The following is a 22,863-nucleotide window of genomic DNA, read 5'->3' on the forward strand; positions in this document are numbered from 1 at the left end:
TAAACTGCATAATTCCACATATGTCTTGTACATTGTAAAATGATGCAGCATCATCAGTGTATTTTTGCCTTAATTTCATTGGATGAATATGCAATTTGAGCACAGAGGCAAACACTTATCAAAAGTGGTCAACTGTTTAGATGGGAGGACACAATGGAGACTCACTTTTACATTTTACAGCTTTTGTCTGAGCCGCATGTTTGACACCACGATATGAATTCTTCTTTATATCCAGGGAGCTGAGTGGTTACTGCGTCATCAGCCGGAACCTTTCTGTCCGGAAATGAATTCGTCGGGCTGTTTAACCAAGCGCACAGTAGTTGCTGTATGGGCAGCCTGTATTTGTGGAGTAAATTGTATGTATTTAGCTCCAGATGGAGATATTAGGGAGCACGTTTGACGACTCGGTGTTTTCGGAGGTCAGAGACCGAGTGTGTGCGTCTCTGTCTTCTTACAGCGCCAAACTGTGTGAGCCAGAGGTGAGAGTCTTACACAGAGACGTTACTACATGAAGATAGACATGAAGGTTGTTTAGATTGTCCTTCGTGGTGAACACGAACACAGAGCGTTATGTACAGAACAAACACGGAGCTAAAAGACTAAAGTGCGAATTGTAACGTTTACGATCTGACATGTAGCTCATACAGGAGAATAACTGTAACTATGGTTCGTCATTTTAAGCGTTTGTGTCAAATTAGGCTGGTGATTACAGACACTCAGTTTTAAACACACAAATTAAAGGAAATGAAGTTCATGCTTCTAAATAAGTGCCCAAATAAGTACCCTGTGGCATTTCTAGAGGCCAGACGTCTCCCATGTTATTGCTCTTGGCTGAGTCTGTCACATGTTTCGTTTACATGGAGAGAAACAAGCAGATAAATCGGATATCCCATCTCTGAATTAAGTGCAAGATTTCAATATTGCTCCTCTTTGATATTTGTGCTGCTCGCTGTAAGTTAAATTGCATTATTATTATGCTGACGTTTAAACTTAGATGAAGCTGAGTAGCTGCTGCATCAGGGCAAAAGTGGAGACATGTACTTCTCTGGCAGTGGCTGACTGAGCAGCATCCTCTAACAGCTTTGTGCTGTGTAGTAAAGTTGTTCCTCTCTGCAGTGGTTTTGTGACAGTGCTGCTCTGGATACTGAAGATTCTCTGGAGAAGCAGAAAGTCTACAAGTTCAGAGGTGACCTGGCTGTGAGACAAGGAAACTATCAGGTACTGTCACTCATTCAATTTAGTCTGTGCTCTCTTACATCAAACACTTCCTCGGAAAGTTTCACTGGGACATGGAGGTCTATTGTAGCAGGTATTTGTATAGCTGATAAACCTCCTGTACAGCTGATGCAAACTAACAGGCAAATAAAAAAAAAAGTCCATTCATGACCATCACTTTGTTGCTTTATCAACAGCATCAGTATTTGAATATTTCTGTAAGACTGTTGTAAAGTTATGAACAAACAAGACTAGTTAGATCATTTTCATATTTCCAGCCTAATAAGTCACCTCAGAAAAGAGCAATTTTTATAGTCCCATTTCACACAGCCAAAGAGCACAGATGTAGTCAGCAGTGGTTTACACAGCAGCAACATTTCCAGACAGCATGGAAAAGATTTCATAAAATATTGACAAGAAACTTCTGTTTCAGTGAAAAAATAAAACCTACAGAAGCTGTTTAAGCGTTGGACCAAATCACACTCTGGGTTTGACTCTTCCTGTTGTTGTTGCTGCCACTCTCACTTTTCCACCTTAGCGTTTGTAACGTTTTAGAAGTTTTGTTTGGTTTCTTTTTGTTTGGTGTGTGTGGGTCAGAAAGCCTTGGAGGCATACAGCAGCTGCCTGCAGTGGATCGCTGACAACAACCTGACCATTAGACGAGATGTCGTGGAGGGGATGGCCCGATGCTGCACCAGACTGGGACAGAGAGACAGAGCGCTGGAGTTGGCCCAGTTACTGGTAATTCTTTACCTGACTGGGTTTTCCATGAGGAACAGTCAGAGTGAATACTGTCAGCTATCATGTGACCATCCTGTGACTTTTTATCCACTTTTTAAAAATCTGTCTTCCTTAACAGTGACCCTGTCTGCACTATAAACTCTGAACACTAAGGGTGTGTTCCAAAAGTCCCTCCTATCTCCTTTTTCTAACCTCTTTTCCTCTTTTTGGATGAAAACATCATTGAGGTCAAAGAAAAGTGGGTAGGATCACTGAAAAGCATTTAGGAAAAGAGAAGAGCTGTGCGATGAGAATTGGAACAACCTTACACCAGTCGGATGACGAATGTTGAAACTAACTCGTGCAGATGGACTACAGAATACAGAATCTTATTTCACCACAATGTGTTTTAACCTCACTCTGCTTGTCATTTAAATGATAGCAGCCTGTGAGAAATATCTCTTTGGAAATTATAAAGAAGGAACATTTAGGGCCAGATTTATTAACGTCATGCAGCACCACTAGGCCTTCTTTTGACATTTTAAAGGTGCATCTACACACGTGGTACAGTCACACAGCAACTGGGATGGACAATTTTTTTTTTGTTTCTCTGCACATTGTACACGTCAGCTGTTCCACTCACATTTCAGGTTTATATGGTGGAACAGTTTGTAATATTATAAAGAGACTAATCTCTGCTGCTTTTGGCAGAATGCTGTTTTTTACTGAAGTGAACTCACTGCATCTTTGTAAATAAATTATAGTTCATTGTGAGTAGGTCACCCTGCAATTGCGGCATCACAATAATTCGCTCCACTTAGTAAAACTGTCCCATAGCCTATAAAATTAAACCCATCTTTTTGGCTTATATTAACCAGCTGTGATCCAGTGGATCATACTTCTTTTTCCCTTTTTAGGATTTCTGTGACTGCAATAAAATTCCATCCCTCCCTTATACCAGCTGACCTGAAGTAAAAATAAATTTAAGACAATCCGAAAGTCTTCAATACAGCAAAGGACGAGCTCATAATCTTTACAGAGCTTACATAAATCCATGTCCTTCATGCCATAATCTGCTGATATAGTTTTACATTTTAACAGCAACCTGTTAAAGTTGTTAACTTGTTATTTTCTGTTTTATTGCGAGAGTACGGTTGCCCGCGAAGTGTTGTTGTTGTGTTCAGTATGAAAAATGGCGGAACGGATAAAGCGCTGTGAATGAGAGTACGACGTCGTGTCTTTTGAGTTAACATTGGTAGCAGAGGATGGTTTCCAATTACAAAGTACCACCAAAGCTTGATGAAGCCAGGCCATACGAATGCTGGAAGAATGAAGTCAATATCTGGAGACGAGTTATGGAGCTGGATAAAAAGAAACAGGCACTCGCGGTGGCGCTGGGGCTCGAGGGAAGAGCCAGAGAAACGGCCATGGAGATACCCGCGGAAGATTTGGACAAAGATGACGGTATGGAAATACTACTTGCAAAACTTGATGCGGTGTTTCAGAGAGAAGAGAAAGACCGCGCTTATGAAGCCTACTCGTGTTTTGACTCCATTGCAAAGAACCACAGCGTGTCCATGCCAGACTACATTATAGACTTTGAACAGCGTTATAACCGGATGAAAAAGTACAACATGACGCTGCCTGACGCTGTGCTAGCATTTAAGCTTCTAGATACAGCTTGTCTTGATGAGAAAAGTCAACAGCTTGCACTGACAGCGTGCACGGACTTAACGTTTGCGTCTATGAAGTCTGCACTGAAACGGATTTTCGGAGGGAAAGTAACCGGAGTTTTCAGCGGAATTCAACTGAACCAAGAAGCAGTTTTCCTTACGGAACAAAAAGGTCCCAAATACAAACGAAACAACGGTACTTCGTCGCGGAGTGGACAGCGACAACCACTACAAGGTACCAACCCACTTGACAAGTTTGGCAAGCGAACAAGATGTGCTATTTGTCAGAGCACTTACCACTGGGCGAAAGACTGTCCTCATCGTAATGGTGACCAAGTAAAGCTAACTGAAGATGGGAAAGTGGAGGAGTGTAACATTACTTTGTACACTAAAGCCTCAATGACAGACTCTGAAATCTTCCTGACTGAGGCACTGGGGTCAGCCATTATTGATACTGCATGTACACGTACAGTTTGTGGTCAGAAGTGGCTAGACAGTTACATGCGTGACCTCAGCCAAGGCCAAGTAAACAAGCTGTTGCAATCAGAAACCCCCAGCTCCAGACCATTTCGCTTTGGGGATGGTATTGTAGTGTATTCCAGCAGAAAAGTGAAACTTCCAGCCAAAATTGGACAAACAAAATGTGACATTGAAAGTGAAGTAGTTCCTGTTGACATTCCACTACTACTGAGCAAAACGTCTCTCAAGAAAGCAGGGACTGTTCTAGACATGGAGAATGACAGTGTTGTCATGTTCAAGCAGCCTGTTCCCCTAGAGCTCACTAGTTCGGGACACTATTGTGTGGACATTAGAGATGAAAATACTACAGAAAGCTGCAATGAAAATGAAGTTCTCATGGTAACTGCTGAAATGTCTACAAAAGAGAAACAGAAAGTCCTTGTGAAACTTCATAAGCAGTTTGGTCATGCATCTGCAGAGAGGTTATTGAGGCTCATCCAAAGCTCTGGCAATACAGATAAACAATGTGCAGTTATTCTACAAGAGATAGTTCGTGACTGTGACATTTGTCAGAAATATTGCAAAACCAAGCCGAGACCTGCTGTTGGTCTACCCCTGGCTTCTGAGTATAATGAGACAGTAGCGATGGATCTACATGAGCTGGAGCCCAATGTGTGGTACCTTCACATCATCGACCACTTCACACGCTTCAGTGCCGGCAGCATCGTAAAGACAAAGAAAGCTGCAGAGATCGTCAACTCCTTCATTCACACCTGGATAAGCATTCACGGTGCCCCCAGACGGCTCTACACAGACAACGGCGGAGAGTTCAACAACACAGACATTCGGGACATGGCTGAAAACTTCAACATTGAGGTAAAAACAACGGCGGGGTATAGTCCCTGGAGCAACGGACTACTGGAGAGACATAACATGACACCTACAGAAATCCTCCTGAAGGTAAAAAAGGAACGAGGATGTGACTGGCACACTGCGCTAGACTGGGCCCTTATGGCCAAAAACAGTATGCTTAATGTACATGGTTATAGTCCACATCAACTTGTGTTTGGCCAAAACCCCAACCTTCCTTCTGTGTTGATGGATAAGCCACCTGCCTTAGAGGGCACAACTGTAAGTGCAAGAGTAGCTGAACATATCTCAGCATTACATGCTTCCAGGAAAGCATTTACTGAGGCAGAGTGTTCAGAAAGGATCAGGAGAGCACTACGCAAACAACTTAGGCCTACAGATGACAAATATGAGGCAGGAGATAAAGTATACTACAAACGAGTCGACTGTACAGAGTGGAAGGGTCCAGGTGTAGTTATTGGGCAGGATGGAACTGTTGTATTTGTAAGACATGGGGGGACTCTTGTAAGAGTACACCAGTCAAGATTGACTAAAGTGGATTCACAGACTGGAGATAAACAAATACCACACAGTACTACTGATAATGACAACAAAGACACAGTTGAAAATGATGACACTGACACACCCGATGGTGAACAGAGTATTAGTGAGGAAGAAGACATCACTATTGACAGAGAAACTAACACTACAGAAAACATGTCTGTCACACAAACTGCAAATGAGCCCTCTACACCCACTGATCATGTCTCTGCAAATGTAAAGTTAAGATCAGGACAGCTGATTGCTTTTACCAACAGAGACAACGGTGTTCAACACACAGCCAGAGTGCTAGGCAGAGCGGGAAAAGCAAAAGGGCAATACAAAAACTGGTACAATGTGCAATATCTTGAGCATGATGGTAGTGAAGGTGAAAAGAAAGCTGTAGACATGTCACTTGTTGATGGTCTTTGCACTGAAGCTGAAAACAGAGATGCAGATGTACTCATAACAAAAGATATTTCCTTTGATTCTGCTAAGCAGCAGGAGATTGAGAGCTGGCAAAGTAATGGTGTGTTTGATGAAGTGAAAGACCTGGGTCAAAAATGTGTGTCTACTAGATGGGTCTGTACACTCAAAGAAACTACTAATGGTGTTGTCCCAAAGGCTCGACTTGTGGCACGGGGGTTTGAAGAGGTAAATACTAAAGAACTACAGAAAGACTCTCCAACATGTGCGTCTAAGTCCCTCAGACTGGTGCTAGCTGTGATATGTCAAAACAAGTGGAGAGTAAATTCAATGGACATTAAATCTGCCTTCTTGCAGGGAATGGAACTGTCAAGAGACATCTATCTTCGTCCCCCACCTGAAGCTGGCAAGGACAATGTTCTATGGAAACTGAAAAAGTGTGTTTATGGACTTGCAGATGCTTCACTTTATTGGTACAATAAGGTCAAAGACATTATGCTTAAAACTGGTGGTAAAATATCACAGGTTGATCCTGCAGTGTTCTATTGGCAGAATGAACAATCTGAGGTTACAGGAGTGCTTGCATGTCACGTTGATGATTTCCTTTGGGCTGGTTCAAGTCACTTTGCAACTCATATCATTCCTGTACTGAAATCTACCTTCCTTGTGGGCCGTGAAGAACATGACAGCTTTTCTTATGTTGGTATGGACATTTGTACAGTTAATGATGTAATAGAGGTGCATCAACAACTTTACATTGACAACCTACAACCGGTTCAGTTACAAGCAGCACGGGCTGTACAGAGGGAGGCTTCCTTAAGTGAAACAGAACGTGAGCAACTCAGGTCAAAAATAGGACAGATTTTGTGGGTTGCCAAACAAACAAGGCCTGATGTTATGTTTGACACATGTAGCCTTGGATCTAATATCAAAGATGCAACTGTACAGTCTATTCATGAAGTGAACAAAGTTATCCGTAAACTTAAGGCAGAGAAAGTGACTCTTAAGTTTCAGCACTTGGGTAACAGTGAGGATCTGGCATTGGTTGTTTTCAGTGATGCTTCATTTGGAAACCTTCCTGATGGCGGTACTCAAGGAGGGGCATTAATAGTCCTTATGGGTAAAGGAGGAAAGTTTTGTCCTCTCTTCTGGCAGTCTAAAAAAATCAGGCGCGTAGTCAGAAGGACACTGGCAGGAGAAACTCTTGCCATGTCAGATGGAATAGACAGTGCTGTCTTCCTGGCAACACTTTTTTTCTGAGCTTACAACTGGTAACACTGGTCTAAACGCTCTTCCTTTGATCTGTGTAACTGATAATCATTCCTTGTTTGATGCACTCAAGTCTACTAAGCAGGTTACAGAGAAAAGACTGAGGCTAGAAATGAGCAGCATTAAAGAGCTCATACAAGCCAAGAAGATCAGACAGGTTTGTTGGTCAGATTCAAAATCTCAACTTGCTGATTGTCTGACAAAAAAGGGAGTTTCACCTTTAACCCTTCTAAAGGCGCTAGATGAAGGACTCTGGATACTGTAATCCTTTGTCTACAAAGTTGTCTTTGCATTCAAATGTACCATTGTTTATTGTGTGCAATGATAGTATGCTTTAAGTAAAGCAAAGCACTTTTGAAATGTTTTTTTTTTATATAAATATATACATATATGTATACAAATGTTTACAGGGGTGTGTTTATACTTTTATTTTATTTTTTTTTAAGAAAGAGGGAGATTGTTAACTTGTTATTTTCTGTTTTATCGCGAGAGTACGGTTGCCCGCGAAGTGTTGTTGTTGTGTTCAGTATGAAAAATGGCGGAACGGATAAAGCGCTGTGAATGAGAGTACGACGTCGTGTCTTTTGAGTTAACAAAAGTCACAGCTGAACTCTGAACATCACACAGCTGGATTAAAAACTACTTCTTGATGAGTTGTTTCTTCATGAAGTATAAAATACAGTTATAATTAACATTTCCATGATCTGCACCACTTTGTTTATAATGTCGATTGTTTTCATTAACAGTCGGATGGTCTGCCGCTCTGAATTATGGTATGCCATCTTCTCCCCTTCGTAAAGGATGTTCCAGTGGATCCTAAGGAAGCAATAAAGGAAGGATTGAAGAGTCACTTTTCTCACTTAGGACCTTAATAAGCAAAATGGACTATTGGAACAGACCCAGAGTTTGTCCTCAGAGGCTAAAAGCCTACGGACCAGATTTAGTGTGAACTGGTTTAACTCTAATCCGGACCTGATAGTAATATGTACGTGATCTCTCTACAGAGCAAAGACGCCTCCAACACCTGTCACCTAACCAGCCTCCTGCTGCTCAAGGTCAGCTTGAAAAACACACACACACACACACACACACACACACACACACACACACACACACACACACACACACACACACACACACACACACACACACACACACACACACACACACACACACACCAATGATTTAGATTCACTAGTTTAGTTTCCACTACTTGAGAGAGAACCAACCCTGACACGGGCAGAACATGTGAACACAAAGGCCCCAACCAGATGATGGATTCGAACCCACGACCTTCATGCTCTGAGACAACAGTGCTACCCACGGGAAAAAATAAATGTTCGGAAGTGATTAATACTGCTTTTTTCATTTTATTATTGATACTTTTTAGAAATCATTACAAATGAGTAACTTAAATATTGAAGAATCAGTTCCACTGTGTTGCTCCCAGTATTCCTAACACAGACGGCCTTTTCACCCTTTTCTTGCTCACAGTCCCAATCATTCTGTACAAATCTAATGTTTACTTTTTCTCCAAGGTCAGCATCTATGAGCAGTTTGGAGCTGTAGGATCAAAGATGTCGTCTCTGCAGCAGCTGTGTAGCCTGCTGCCCTTTAACCCCTGGCACTGGTTCAGCCTGGGACAGATGTGTTTGCAACTGCTGGACAGAAACAGAACCACAGGTAGTGTTTCTTTAACTTCCTTCTTCAAGTGTATTGCTATGGTAAATGAACTCTGTTGTAATTTTTTACAGCAGGTAATCAAAGATATAACATTTTCCCTTTGCTGTATTTGTGTTTTTCAAAGAATCCTCCTCCTCTGAGAGCTGCAAATCAACAGATGAGCAGGAGGACAGAGAGGGGCATCAGGAGGAGACCGCAGAACTCAGCGAGGACAGAGTCTGGCTCAAAGCTTGCACTTGTTTCATCAGGACAAGGTACAACATGTGACTGTGACCCCTGTATTTACAGGGAGTGCAGAATTCAGAATCAGAATCAGAATACTTTATTGATCCCTGGGGGAAATTATTTTTTGTTACAGTGCTCCATTTTAAACCAACATTAAGACAAGACAGACAATACGCTAACTAAGAATAGTACAATATATACATATATATACATACATACATACATAAGTCACTTATAAATAAATATTTGGAAAAGAAACATGTGTAGTTGTAGCAGCAAACAGTGTGTTAAGTGGATGCATTGTACAGGGAGATGGCCACAGGCAGGAATGATTTCCTGTGTCGTTCAGTGGTGCTTTTCGGTAATCTCAGTCTCTCACTGAACGAGCTCCTGTGACTGACCAACATGTCATGGAGTGGGTGGGAGGTGTTATCCAACATTGTCTTTATCTTGGACAGCATCCGCCTCTCCGACACCACCTTGAGGGAGTCCAGCTCCATCCCCACAACATTGCTGGCCTTACGGATCAGTTTATTAAGTCTGTTGGCATCTGCGACCCTCAGCCTGCTCCCCCAGCATGCAACAGCATAGAGGATCGCACTGGCCACCACAGACTCATAGAAAATCCTCAGCATTTTCTGGCAGATGTTGAAGGACCTCAGTCGCCTCAAAAAATAGAGACGACTCTGGCCCTTCCTGTAAAGTGCTGTGGTGTTTTTAGCCCAGTCCAGTTTATTGTCAATGTGTACTCCAAGGTATTTATAGTCCTCCACAATGTCAACACTGACCCCCTGGATTGAAACAGGGGTCAAGTGTTTCCTGGTCTTCCTGAAGTCCACGATCAGTTCCTTGGTCTTTGCCACGTTGAGCTGCAGATGATTCTGCTCACACCACGTGACAAAGGAGTCGACCACAGCCCGGTACTCTGTCTCATCATCCCTGCTGATGCATCCAACCACCGCAGAGTCATCAGAAAACTTCTGAAGATGGCAGGTCTCTGTGCAGTGGCTGAAGTCTGTGGTGTAGAGGGTGAAGAGGAAGGGGGAGAGGACAGTCCCCTGTGGTGCCCCTGTGTTGCTAATCACCTTGTCAGACACACACTGTGGGAGACGTACATATTGTGGTCTTCCTGTCAGGTAATCAACAATCCAGGACACCAGAGAAGCATCCACCTGCATCGCTGCTAACTTATCACCCAGGAGGGTCGGCCTGATGGTGTTGAAAGCACTGGAAAAGTCAAAAAACATGACCCTTACAGTGCTCGCCGGCTGGTCCAGATGGGTGTAGACACGATTGAGCAGGTAGATGATGGCGTCCTCTGTTCCGAGACGAGGCTGATAAGCGAACTGAAGGGGATCCAGATGTGGTCTTACTATGGGTCGCAGCTGGTCCAGGATGAGCCTTTCCAGGGTCTTCATGATGTGGGAGGTCAGTGCCACGGGCCTGTAATCCTGGGGGCCACTGGGACGAGGCGTCTTTGGTACAGGGACGAGGCATGATGTCTTCCACATCACCGGGACCCTCTGCAGACTCAGACTCAGCATAAACAGTTTATGAAAGACTCCACACAGCTGGGGGGCACAGGCCTTGAGGACAAGGGGACTCACTCCGTCTGGTCCAGCAGACTTGCCTGAGTGAAGTCTCCTCATTTGCATCTCAACCTGGTATTGAGTGAAGGTGATGGGTGGGGGAGGGGTGTCAGGAATCTCACAGGAGGCAACATGTGAAGAGAGAGGCTGGCACAGTGGAATTATTAGGCAAATGAGTATTTTGTCCACATCATCCTCTTCATGCATGTTGTCTTACTCCAAGCTGTATAGGCTGGAAAGCCTACTACCAATTAAGCATATTAGGTGATGTGCAACTCTGTAATGAGAAGGGGTGTGGTCTAATGACATCAACACCCTATATCAGGTGTGCATAATTATTAGGCAACGTCGTTTCCTTTGGCAAAATGGGTCAAAAGAAGGACTTGACAGGCTCAGAAAAGTCAAAAATAGTGAGATATCTTGCAGAGGGATGCAGCAGTCTCAAAATTGCAAAGCTTCTGAAGCGTGATCATTGAACAATCAAGCGTTTCATTCAAAATAGTCAACAGGGTCGCAAGAAGCGTATGGAAAAACCAAGGCGCAAAATAACTGCCCATGAACTGAGAAAAGTCAAGCGTGCAGCTGCCAAGATGCCACTTGCCACCAGTTTGGCCATATTTCAGAGCTGCAACATCACTGGAGTGCCCAAAAGCACAAGGTGTGCAATACTCAGAGACATGGCCAAGGTAAGAAAGGCTGAAAGACGACCACCACTGAACAAGACACACAAGCTGAAACGTCAAGACTGGGCCAAGAAATATCTCAAGACTGGTTTTTCTAAGGTTTTATGGACTGATGAAATGAGAGTGAGTCTTGATGGGCCAGATGGATTAGGCCCGTGGCTGGATTGGTAAAGGGCAGAGAGCTCCAGTCCGACTCAGACGCCAGCAAGGTGGAGGTGGAGTACTGGTTTGGGCTGGTATCATCAAAGATGAGCTTGTGGGGCCTTTTCGGGTTGAGGATGGAGTCAAGCTCAACTCCCAGTCCTACTGCCAGTTACTGGAAGACACCTTCTTCAAGCAGTGGTACAGGAAGAAGTCTGCATCCTTCAAGAAAAACATGATTTCCATGCAGGACAATGCTCCATCACACGCGTCCAAGTACTCCACAGCGTGGCTGGCAAGAAAGGGTATAAAAGAAGAAAAACTAATGACATGGCCACCTTGTTCACCTGATCTGAACCACATTGAGAACCTGTGCGTTGCAGGACCACTTTAGTGTTCAAGTAGTACAAAAAACAAATAAGAAAACACCCACAATGTGTCACAATGTTTATGGGGTGGCTGTGGCTCAGGTGGTAGAGCAGATTAGGTACTGAAGGTTAGTAGTTCGATTCTTGGCTTCCCCAGTCTGCATGCCAAATATCCTTGGGCAAGATACTAACCCCAAGTTGCCCTCGATGCGTTCATCGGAGTATGAACATGTGTGAATGTAGTTTAGTTTGCACTTGTGTTGAGAAGTGCTTGTATGAGTGGGGTGCGAATGGGTGAATATACAGCGCTTTGAGTACTCCGGGAGAGTAGAAAAGCGCTCTATAAGAATCAGTCCATTTACCATTTGTTTGTTTTTTATTTCAAATATTGTGTAACAAGACAAAACTGCAAATGTGAATGCAATTTTTTTTCCCCTCACTCTAAACTAACTGAAGCCTTTCATTGAACTACCACATAAACAAATTAGTACTGTCTTTCTGGCCAGACACGTGGCAGCACTTCTGCTATAATTTTGTTCGTATTTAACAAAATAAAAATGCAGACATAAGTGTTCACATTAGTTTTTGACTGCTAGTGAAAATTGTTTTCTTTACAAATAACTCTCCTACTGAACTAACACGGCCAATCCCTCAGCATGTTTGTCTTCTCTGCTCATATTGCCTTCATAATAAATCATTATTTGCTTTTTAAAGAACTTATTTTAACATTGCACTCAACAACAAACAAATCCTTCCTAACAAAAAAAACTAACTTCTAGGGCCAAATTTCATTATAGTTCTTCATGCCAAAATACGGGCCGCAAGTGCCCCCCTGGCCTTGTGTGAATATAATGAGATATACAGTTCTTATCCTAACAGTGAGCAAGTTGCTGGATTACAGTATCCAAAACAGTTAAGACATAACTCTTACTAAATAAAATATACACAATATGACAACACAAAATAGGTCAAAAAGGTGACACTTACACTAAATAACAACATTAGTGAAGTAGAAAATGGAAAAAAATAAAAAATGAATAAAAACCTAAATTTAATACAATACAGAGCTTAATATGTAAGATGGTAACAAATAAATGCAGTTATTGTGGTGTGAAGTGGAGCTGAAACAGGTGACTGTCCAGTAAGTGGTGCAGAGTGTTGTATGGATCCTTTAATTATCCACAGCCACAGTCTTTTGGATGATGTCTGTGCCAGCTGTCAAAGATTTAAGCATAAAAAAGACCAAGTATAGACCGATAATATAGGGTATAATATTAGATATAAGAGTACTCACATTGTTTTGCTGCCTCCTACAGACTCCTGTTGAGAATCCTACGACAACAGCAGTCCTCCTTTGTGCTTCAGCGTAGTGAGAGAGTCCTACAGATGACAGAAGAGGCGTTACAGCGGCTAAACCCCAAACAAGAAACCCTGCAGGCTCTCACTGAGGTGAGAACCCTTCTTGCACACATACTCTGAAACCAGTTTTTATAGTCCCACGATTCTGGTCGAAGGGATTTTCACACACCAGACTTGCTCCTGTTGAGTTCGTCAAGATCCTGATTGGGTGTCAGTGGAGGTGGATAACATAAGCTTCTGCTAAATGTTGACTGGTTGACAAGTGGGCTTGATTAAAGAAAGTGGTGACAGTGGATTTACAGGAATATGGAGAAGTTCAAAGACAAAAAAATGGCATGAAAAGCAAAGACAGTGGCTGTAGTGGACAGCTCATTGTTTTTAAGACTCTGGTTTACTTCAGCTCTTTGTACACGGTTGGCTGGTGGACCAACAACAGCACGAGCATCAGTGGCCCACAGACGGTTTGTACCACATACTTTAAAGACTGCTTCCATCTGGCAGCTTGGCTCTCTGTAGGTAGACGGGACATGCCGTCTAGCTGGACTACAAGACCTGTTTGAGGAGGCTTAAATTCCAGGCAGTTTGGGTTAAATTGGCTCATTTTTACACATCAACATTATCTCTCTTTGGTCTTCCAGGTGATGTCAGAGGACCTGATCCCAGAGAAGATGAGGGAGGACTACCAGGATGGGGAGAGCCTGACCAGTGTCTCTTTGCACAGCTTCAGACAGCGCTGGTGGAACAAGATCTTACTGACAGGCGTGTTAGAGACTGACGGGCAGCAGCATGAAACACAATATCCTCATGCTGCAGTGTTGACTGTTTACAAAGGTGAACACAGACAGGAAGGAAGTGAAGAACCAGCTGAAGATGGTTCAGACAAGCAGCACAGTGAATGTGGTCGTCATTAAGCCTGCAGACTGAACCTTCACTATTTCATCCACTTCACGGTGATAAATATACGGCAGTGCCTCTGATCTGTATCAAACCATGAAACAAGTGAATTATTTTAACTGCTTCATTTTGTGCTTAACATGTTTAAAATGTGTAACATCTCTGCCAAAGATGTGATGTTTTCTAACAGTTTTATGTTGTTAACAATCCATTAAAATTTGGCTTACATCCATCAACATCTTCAAGGTCAACTTCATGATTTATTGGTTGAAAACTGACAAAAACTGTGAGACTGTGATTCCTACAAATGTGGTGTATACTGTCAGCATATAGAAAGTAGCACGAAAGGATTTAAAATATCTTCGACTGACAGAATTGATAGCTCTGCATGTATATAGCATTGTTATCTAAAACTGTGTTTTTTACTTATATTGTTTGTACTAATAACATATAGGTATATAGAGAATGATATATGGTGATTTTAAATATCTTGTTACTTTAGACCTCTGAACTTTCCTTCAAGGCCAACGAAGGTCAGACTTTCATAAAATGTTGTTTAAAAACAAAAACAAATCTTAAATTGATCCTGCTTTTGCTTGTACTGAACATTTAGGGAATGATAAAGGTATATGGGGATTCTAAATATCACATCATAGTTTGCATCCAAATATCATGTAACATTTAACCTCACTTTTACACCTCACTTCTGCCTGTCTCTGAGGCTGACCCCAGAATGCATTTAAATGCATTATATCCTACATAATGTTTGTGTAATCATAGTAAACATCTGTCATTTTACTGCACTACAAACTTCTTAAAGTACTTTTAAACTTAACAAAGCAAAGATTGTTTTGGTTCCAATTATACATATCAGTAAAATAGTTAGCATCATGTGGAGATATAACAATTTAATTAACCCAGGACCTTGAAAAGTGTAGAGCGTTAAACATTTATGAAAGCTCTTACTAAATCAGGCACTGTGACCACTGCTGCAGTGCAAAATGAACAACTCTGTGATAGGACGATGAGGATTTGTAGTTATGTTCCTGCTCGTGCAGGATCAGTGAGTCTGTTTAAAATCAAGCAGCTGACATGATAATGGAACAGCAGCATATCTACAGGAGGACAGAAGTCTGAGATCTGCATCCAGCTTTGGAGAGGTAAGACACTCTGTTGATGGGATACAACTGTTTATAATTCCCTTTTCTGTTTAGTCTTTCTGTATTGTGCTGGACAAATCCACTTTTCTTCAAGTATAATTCAAATAATCTTTTGCTGTAATCAGATAAATCACAATTTGATATTAATTCTGCTTTTAAAGCATGCAAGCTTTTTCTGACTTGTTTTACCTTCAATCATTTCAGGTGACACAACAGAAGCTAACAGAAAGAATAAGGCGGGTAGTGGGATTACATCAGACAACAGAACAGACGAGAAGAAAGAAAAGATTGAAACAATAATATAGAGGTAATTGTGTGTCAAGGGCATTGAAAGGCAGCAAGAAAAGGGAATAACGGCAAGAAGTAACAGATGAAATATTATTAGAAACATACAGCAGATAAAATAAAAACTGAACACATCCCCAATTTGTTTTTCTAAAGGTGCTATTGGCACGAAATTCTCATCAGATGTCGAGAACAACCAATCCAATTCATACATGCAAAGAAATCAAACGATAAATATCCATAAATGAAGCTCTGTGTAATAATGGGAAATGACATAACTGCCTCCTTTATTCTACTTGTCTGCTGCTGAATGTGACCAGAAGTTTGTAAAAGATTATGAAGGGGCTGAAGAGTCTTTCTTTTTATTTAGACATTAAAACAGTAATTCTTTATATCATTATTTAACTGACAATAAAAAAGAGGAATTACAAATAAATATTTCTGAAACTATTAATCCATTGATGAATGATAAAAAAGAAAAAAAGGCTTAAAAAAAGCAGCAATAGCAAAGACATAATTTCTTAAAGAAGTTGCTAATTTTATCCATATTTTCTCATTATTATTCCGATTTGTGTCAAAAAAAGTTTATTAGATTTACAAATTATTAGATTTACAAATTTCTTTACAAATTGGAAAGTTAGAACAACACAGTAACACAGTTACTAATGTGGCAGACGTGTGGTCTTTGGCCTGCTGCAGAGGAGGGGTGACGCCGTGAGCTCACAGGGCAGCGTGGAAGCGGGGAAGAGCAGGTGTGCTGAACTGGACTGATGAATGGAAATTTATGTCTTTAAGTGAGATGGAGCAGAGGGAAAGAGACAGCTTCAGAGAAGTGACAGTTGCACTGCTATCGATAAAGCTGAAGAGTGAATCCTTCGGTCCTGTGTCGCGACTAAATAACAAGAAAGGAGCATTAAAAATGTTAAAAATTTATTTTGAATAAGGAGTGGCAATAACTGAGCTAATAGGCAGTATAACACAGAGCACTCACTGTAAAACAAGATGAACAGCTGATTGTCTTAAAATTGACCTCATAGCTGACAAAAAAAGAATAAGAACACATTTTTAAAATGATTGTAAAAGTAGAACAGAGTTTATCATCTTATCTGCATCTGCCTCTGATCAATAACCTGCAGCCCCTGCTTGCACACTGCTCCACCACAGTCCACAGTGCTTCACCTCCTCAGCTCTCCTTGGTCTCTGCTCTGGATTTCACTCTATATTTGCTCAGAGTAGTTCTCCACACTCTAGAGGTTGTGCTCAGTTCAGCTACGGTTACCCAAAATTCAGAATTTGATGAATAAATCTATTCTAGTAAAAGTCATAAAATATGAGATGATGGATTTTAATTTAACAGAGTAAAATTCCACATGGAAATACCAAAGGGTTCAAACAAAAAACTCCTATAACAAAATCTTTTTAAAAATCCAATTTAAACTGAGCAATAAGTAAAGTGATCAAAAACTCAAATTTGGAATCCAGATTTTTTTAAGTGATATGTAAGATAGTGATTCATCGTGACGAGATTGTTATTACTGTTATATCAAGTGTGCATGGCGGAAATTACTTAACCACCTGTTGAAGGCAACATGCTAATATAATGCTTGCAAGCTCATTACAATGACGGCTGTCAGTCCAGTCATTCCTTATTTAGCAATGTACTTGTGCTTCACCTCCTACTCAGCTGCATTATTTACCCACCTAGTTTCAAAATAAATGTAACTTTCTGTACTTAGAAAGCTTTCCTCCTGGCAGCAGTGAGAGGTGAGAAAATCTCTACAAGATGCACATAGATGTCACTGAATGTACGTCACTTTCAGGAATTTAAATAAAACTGAATTTGAATATGAATCACAAGCCTCCTTTTTTTCTTTCAAGCACACCAAATATCTCTGAATATCTTTTTATTTAGTCAGCCTCGACTGGTAAAGTTAATTTCCTGGTATGCTAAAGTATTTGCATGTGCTGCTGCTTGGATGCATGCACAATGTAGGTTAAACAGGGTGATCATAAGAATCATGATAAGTCCAGAGATGCAAATCAGATGTAAAAGTCTGGGAATGCTTTGCCTAACAGCCTCACTCTGAGTGTTAACAGGAGAAATTTATATTTTCATGTTGGCATCTATGAGGGAAGTGACAGAAATACAAATCCAGCTCTGCCTCAGAGAGGGGATCATATCAACATCAGTGTGTCTACAGAAAACTCCAGAGTGAGGGTAGAAGTCTTTTCTTTCTCTTATTAGAGGACCCATTTGTGCAAAGAGTCTAAAGTAAAGATGCTGTGGAGTCTGTTGTTCATCACTTTGATTGGTAAGTGGATCATTTGATGTTCCTGCCTGGCACAGTGATGTTTCAATGATCGTTATAAAGAATGAAAAAGATCAAATATAACAGTTCAGTTTTACTGTGAGTTGATCCAAACTGCTCGATAAAGCAAAAGTCGTTTCATTTAGTTTAAAGAGGATTTGACTTTAGTAAAGCCAGTTTTATTTCTGAGTGTTGAAGGATGGTTTACATTCTGTGCTTTCTGCTGTATTACCAAACAACAATATCAGAGCTGGCAGTAATTCACTCATTCTTACATCGTTCTCTGAAACTTCACAGGAAGATCAACTCAACAGGATCCAGGTAAGAGTGCATTTCTAATCAGTTTCTTCAGGTTATATCAAAAGTATGATGGTGCTTCTGTTCTGACTATACTTATTTGTAAAGTATTTAATTTTATGCCTTTTTAATTATTTTTATATATTTTTTTCTCCCTTTATTTGTGCATCACAGTAGACGCCATATCTGTGGGAACATGTTCCATGTGGGGATTTTTTTTTTGGGACTGAAGCAATATTACAAATATCTGTATAAATGTATGATATAAATGTAAATTCATATTGAATTATGTTCTATGATACGTTATCACTGTGATTTAGAAATAAATGCTTTGATAAACATGCAGTCTTTGATGTGTGGGTGGGAGTGTAATATATTACAGGGTCATCCTTCAGGATGTTTTGAGAGTCCAATTATTCATATCATTAATTTTGATGATTTCTTTTTCACCAACTGCGTGAGAGAGAGAGAGAGAGAGAGAGAGATAGAGATAGAGAGAGAGAGAGAGAGAGAGAGAGAGTGAGTGTGTGTGTGTGTGTGTGTGTGTGTGTGTGTGTGTGTGTGTGTGTGTGTGTGTGTGTGTGTGTGCACGCTAAATATGTTTGCCACAAAAGATTTAGTCAGATCATGAAGTCATAATTCAGATTCATTATTTAGGAGTGAAAAGGAGATTTTGATAAAGAAACACTAGAAGACCTGGTCTGAAGTATTATTGCCACTGACATTGTTTGTTTTTTTATTTCCAACTTCACTTTCAGTTACATCATCAGGATTTAGTCCAGGATGGGAAACTATCAAACTGGATGACAAAGTGGCATTTCAGTCTTCAGTCTACACAGATTATTATGGTGTCAACTACTCTGCTGACAGAGCTTTGGATGGAAATTATTTGACAGGTTCCTTCACTGAATATGAAACCATCAGCTGGTGGACAGTTGACTTATTTGGTCTATATGAAATTTCCTGCATCAGCATTTACAACATGGATCATTTCAAAGTTGATCTAAGAGACGCTCACATCCTCATCGGGAACTCATCTGAGAGAAATGCTGCTGACACCACTGAGTAATACCTTCATCTTACTTTGAATCATTCTGTTCTCAGTCAGGCTCCAGCATGTCCAATGTTTTTAGATAATTTTATGAACATTTAAGTGCATTTAAATCCAGTAATACAGTAACAGAGATAAACCTGTATCAGTTCTATCAGATGAAATAGGAGGTCTAATATGGTGTGATGTGGTTTGGAGTAATAATCACGTATATGTGAAGAATATAAAAATCTTTATTTATTCTCATTTTCCTTTGTTGTTTATTTGTAGGTGTTTTCCTTCTTTCTAAAATGTTCTCAGACAGCAGCTCACATTTATTATCCAGCTGTTCGACTGTCTCCACTGTTTACAGCATGATTTAATCAAACAGAGCCAGAAACTCTTTCTGTACATCTGTCCAACCTTTTGTCTTTGTTTACAGGTGTGCAACAATAAGCACAACTACTAGTGGAGAAAATAAAACATTTAACTGTGAAAATGGACCAAAGTGGGGGCGTTATGTAACTGTGTACAAAGACACATCTGGGTTTTTAATTCTGTTTGAGGTGACGATGAAAGGCAGAAAAAAAGGTACAATAAAACATTCTTACCCACTAAGTTAACTGGTCAGTCAGTAGAGTCAATATAAATGTGTAAATGTTGACAGTAAGAATTATGTGCTTGGATTAACGCAGCATGTTAGACACTCAGAAACACTGTTTGGTTTGATGCTTCTAAGTTTCATGTTTTTGATGTTTTTCCTTTTAGAGCCCTTTAAACTGATTAAAGAGAACAAGACATGGGCAGACGCCCGGTACCACTGCAGAGAGGAACACATGGATCTGGTTTCCATCCTTGATAACGAGACCCAGGTCTGGGTTGGGTTGGAGGCTCAGAAGGCTGACACTCCCTTTGTCTGGCTGGGTCTTCAATACATCTGTGGCTTCGACTTCTGGATCTGGGTCAACGATCAGTGTGTATTTTTTGATCAGTGGGCTCCAGATGACACAAGAACAGCAGTCTGTGGCATGAACACTGCCATGAATACAAGTGGGAACCATTTGTGGTACAAGAAGTCTGTTTATGATAAATATAATTTCATCTGTGCAGTGTAAGAAGATCCATGGGTTGGTTTTGTTTATTCAGTTAGACAGGTGTCAGTAGTGGCTTGTTGGGTTCTAGCAAACTTTCCTCTAATAAATCAAAGGTGATGGGTTCAGGCTCAGTGTAGCAGGAAGATAAACAGTGGAAAAATTAACCAAAACTTCTCTATTAACACTCAGAAACATGTTATTATTATAAATTACTTTTGATTGTATTTCATGATACACTGATATGATGATTATATGACACTTAAAAAATTAAGCATTTAGTGTTTTCTATAATTTTGAATTGACATATATATATATTATTTCCTTTAGTTGTAAATGGATCGTTGGCCTTTGAATTGTTTTACTCGCGTCTCTCATGTTTAAACCTGCTGAACAAATAAAACATAAACTGGAAAACAAATGTTTGTCAATTCAGTTTATTTTTGTTGGGATGTTTGTCAAGTTTACAGACATTCAGTGACTGTGTTTGTGTTTCAGATTGTCTCCTTTAAATTCACTAAATAACTCCATATATGATTTTTACACTGTAAAATGCTTGTTTCAGTTAAAATGGTCATTTGCACAAAAGTGTCTTTTTAATGTTTTCAAATGGAGACAGTTCAGTAACAACCACCACCCGATGCCCCTTTTATTCAATCCATGAATTTGAACCAGTGATAATTATTCTGAATGAATCTGTATGAGCAGTGAAATTACGGCATTTACAGTGTTTTAATAATATAGCCTTCATTAAAGCCAAAGACACTGAGAAAAGGTTCCACACCCATGACTGTATTTTGAACTGATGTTACGTTGACATAATCAAAAAAGGCCTTAAGTTCCTGATATATTTTAAAAGACAAAATGTGTTTTTGTGCAGGATTTTCCAACAGTTAACATCTGAGAATAAAAATAACTACATCAATATCACATTGACTGAAGTGCTCTCCATTTTAAGTGTTGATGCTTGATCATCGCGGTAAAGAAAGTTTCTGGAATCTCCATTTTAAGGTCGCTAGCCTTGATCTAGCAATCCTGTGCCTCACTCAGAGTCACACACATCCGTTATTACAAATGTTTACCAGGATCCTGTAAAGTATCTTTGCTCTTCGTAGAGCTGCACTCTTCTGGACACAGATCTCAGATGTCATTCCTGGGATCTTCTGGAGCCACCTGCCCAGTTTAGGGGTCACTGCCCCGAGTGCTCTGATTACTACATGGACCACTGTTGCCTTCACCATTCACATCTTCTTAACCTCCTCTCTCAGCCCTTGTTGTTTTTCCAGCTTCTGGTATTCGTTATTCCTGATGCTGCTATTACTCGGTATAGTGGCTTGTCCATCACTAGTATGTCTGATGGTTTGCTATCACCAGTTTGACCGTCTGTATCTGGAAGTCCCACAGGATCTTAGTCCGGTCATTCTCGACCAGCCTTGGCGGTGTCTCCCATATTGACTTTGGGACTTCCAGGCCCGGCCTCTGAACTATGCCAGCCATTTGGTTATCATGTTCCATGTATGCCCTGCACGTTAGCATCTTGCACCTTCCTGCTATGTGGTTCATAAAAGTCATTCCTTATTTTACTGCCCTCTGCCATGGCAAAGTGCAAGTCCAGCATTAAACTTCTGTGGTTCAGATTTATTAGTAGATGGAAAACTTTCTTCCATGTAAATAAATCTGTGTAGATGAATGGAATAGAAGACAGCTCTTATGCAATGGCCACCATGAAAGTCAGAGCATCTCATTCTAAAAGAAAAGAAGAAAATTATTCAAACAGTATCAAGGTGGGAAGAAATTTCACAAACTGACTTGTTGCAGTGGCGGTATCCTTTTACAGTAGCATGCTCAAATTCAGTGAGTTCTTTAGAATGACAAATTTTTTGACAAATGACAAAAAATGACAAATTGATTTAGAAGCAGTTCTGAGCTCAGGAGCTGCTTCATGTTTGAATCTCAGATCCTCATTTTATGCAGCAGCGCCACCTACTGCTCAAAGCATTGAACTACCAGATGAGGTTGAATATTGTCTCCTTGGTCTACACACCTCCATGTTCACTGAGCTGTGTGCTTTATCACTACTCTTTCACCCTCTTTTACACATGAACACAGTGACAGACCTGAGTCTGAAACCAAGTACCAATGAAAAGGAACTCTTGATTAAAATGACTTACAATATATATACCAGTATATATTTTTAAAAACAAGAACTTCACACTGTGATAACACACCAGGACTTAAGTCTGATATGCAGATTCCTGTGCTTTTGCAGCAAAAACCATGATGCTGCTTTACTTTGAATATCCCAGCTGCTTCTCTGCTCCAATGACCAAATGTATTTAATGTGCACAAATCAAAGTGAGAACTGCACTTCAAGACTGTACATGATTGAATTCATGTTATTGGTGATGAATAGGACTCACCCTGCAGCAAAGGTGCAGAAGCTACAGGGGGCTGCAGTGACGTGCCCGCAGGCTGTGCTGGCAGCCAGCTGCGGCAGAGTGCCAGGCCCAGCCACCCAAGGTATGAGGGCCCCCTGCCTTCTGGTAGGGGCCCGACCGAGCCACGGGCGCCAGGCCCCGCCAAACAGCCACCGGGAGT

At 40.8% G+C, this 22,863-nt stretch overlaps 2 protein-coding genes across 5 annotated transcripts; both read left to right on the top strand.

The window, feature by feature from the left end:
* The first annotated feature begins 285 nt into the window (after positions 1-285).
* Positions 286-14,329, top strand: c11h8orf76 (chromosome 11 C8orf76 homolog). Of its 2 annotated transcripts, XM_026185204.2 has the most exons (8): positions 286-479; positions 1,117-1,218; positions 1,813-1,956; positions 8,156-8,206; positions 8,690-8,834; positions 8,959-9,088; positions 13,157-13,289; positions 13,838-14,329. In XM_026185204.2, exons 1-8 carry the CDS (start codon positions 375-377, stop codon positions 14,108-14,110), a joined length of 1,083 nt encoding a protein of 360 aa, XP_026040989.2. In that variant the 5' UTR covers positions 286-374; the 3' UTR covers positions 14,111-14,329. The 2 variants fall into 2 exon arrangements, with proteins under 2 accessions (XP_026040989.2, XP_080163953.1); XM_080307827.1 differs by lacking the exons at positions 286-479; positions 1,117-1,218; positions 1,813-1,956 and adding an exon at positions 3,114-3,399.
* A 3,271-nt stretch (positions 14,330-17,600) lies between these two features.
* LOC113032078 (fucolectin-5-like) lies at positions 17,601-20,958 on the top strand. Of its 3 annotated transcripts, none has more exons than XM_080307829.1 (5): positions 17,601-17,850; positions 18,145-18,168; positions 18,915-19,209; positions 19,617-19,765; positions 19,943-20,958. In XM_080307829.1, the coding sequence occupies exons 1-5, from the start codon at positions 17,817-17,819 to the stop codon at positions 20,287-20,289; spliced, it is 849 nt and encodes a 282-aa protein (XP_080163955.1). In that variant the 5' UTR covers positions 17,601-17,816; the 3' UTR covers positions 20,290-20,958. The 3 variants fall into 3 exon arrangements, with proteins under 3 accessions (XP_080163955.1, XP_080163954.1, XP_080163956.1); XM_080307828.1 differs by having other exon boundaries at positions 17,602-17,850; positions 18,903-19,209; XM_080307830.1 differs by having other exon boundaries at positions 17,603-17,850; positions 18,927-19,209.
* The last annotated feature ends 1,905 nt before the right edge of the window (positions 20,959-22,863 follow it).

This window comes from Astatotilapia calliptera, chromosome 11 (genome assembly GCF_964374335.1).
Source record: "Astatotilapia calliptera chromosome 11, fAstCal68.1, whole genome shotgun sequence".
NCBI lineage: Eukaryota > Metazoa > Chordata > Actinopteri > Cichliformes > Cichlidae > Astatotilapia > Astatotilapia calliptera.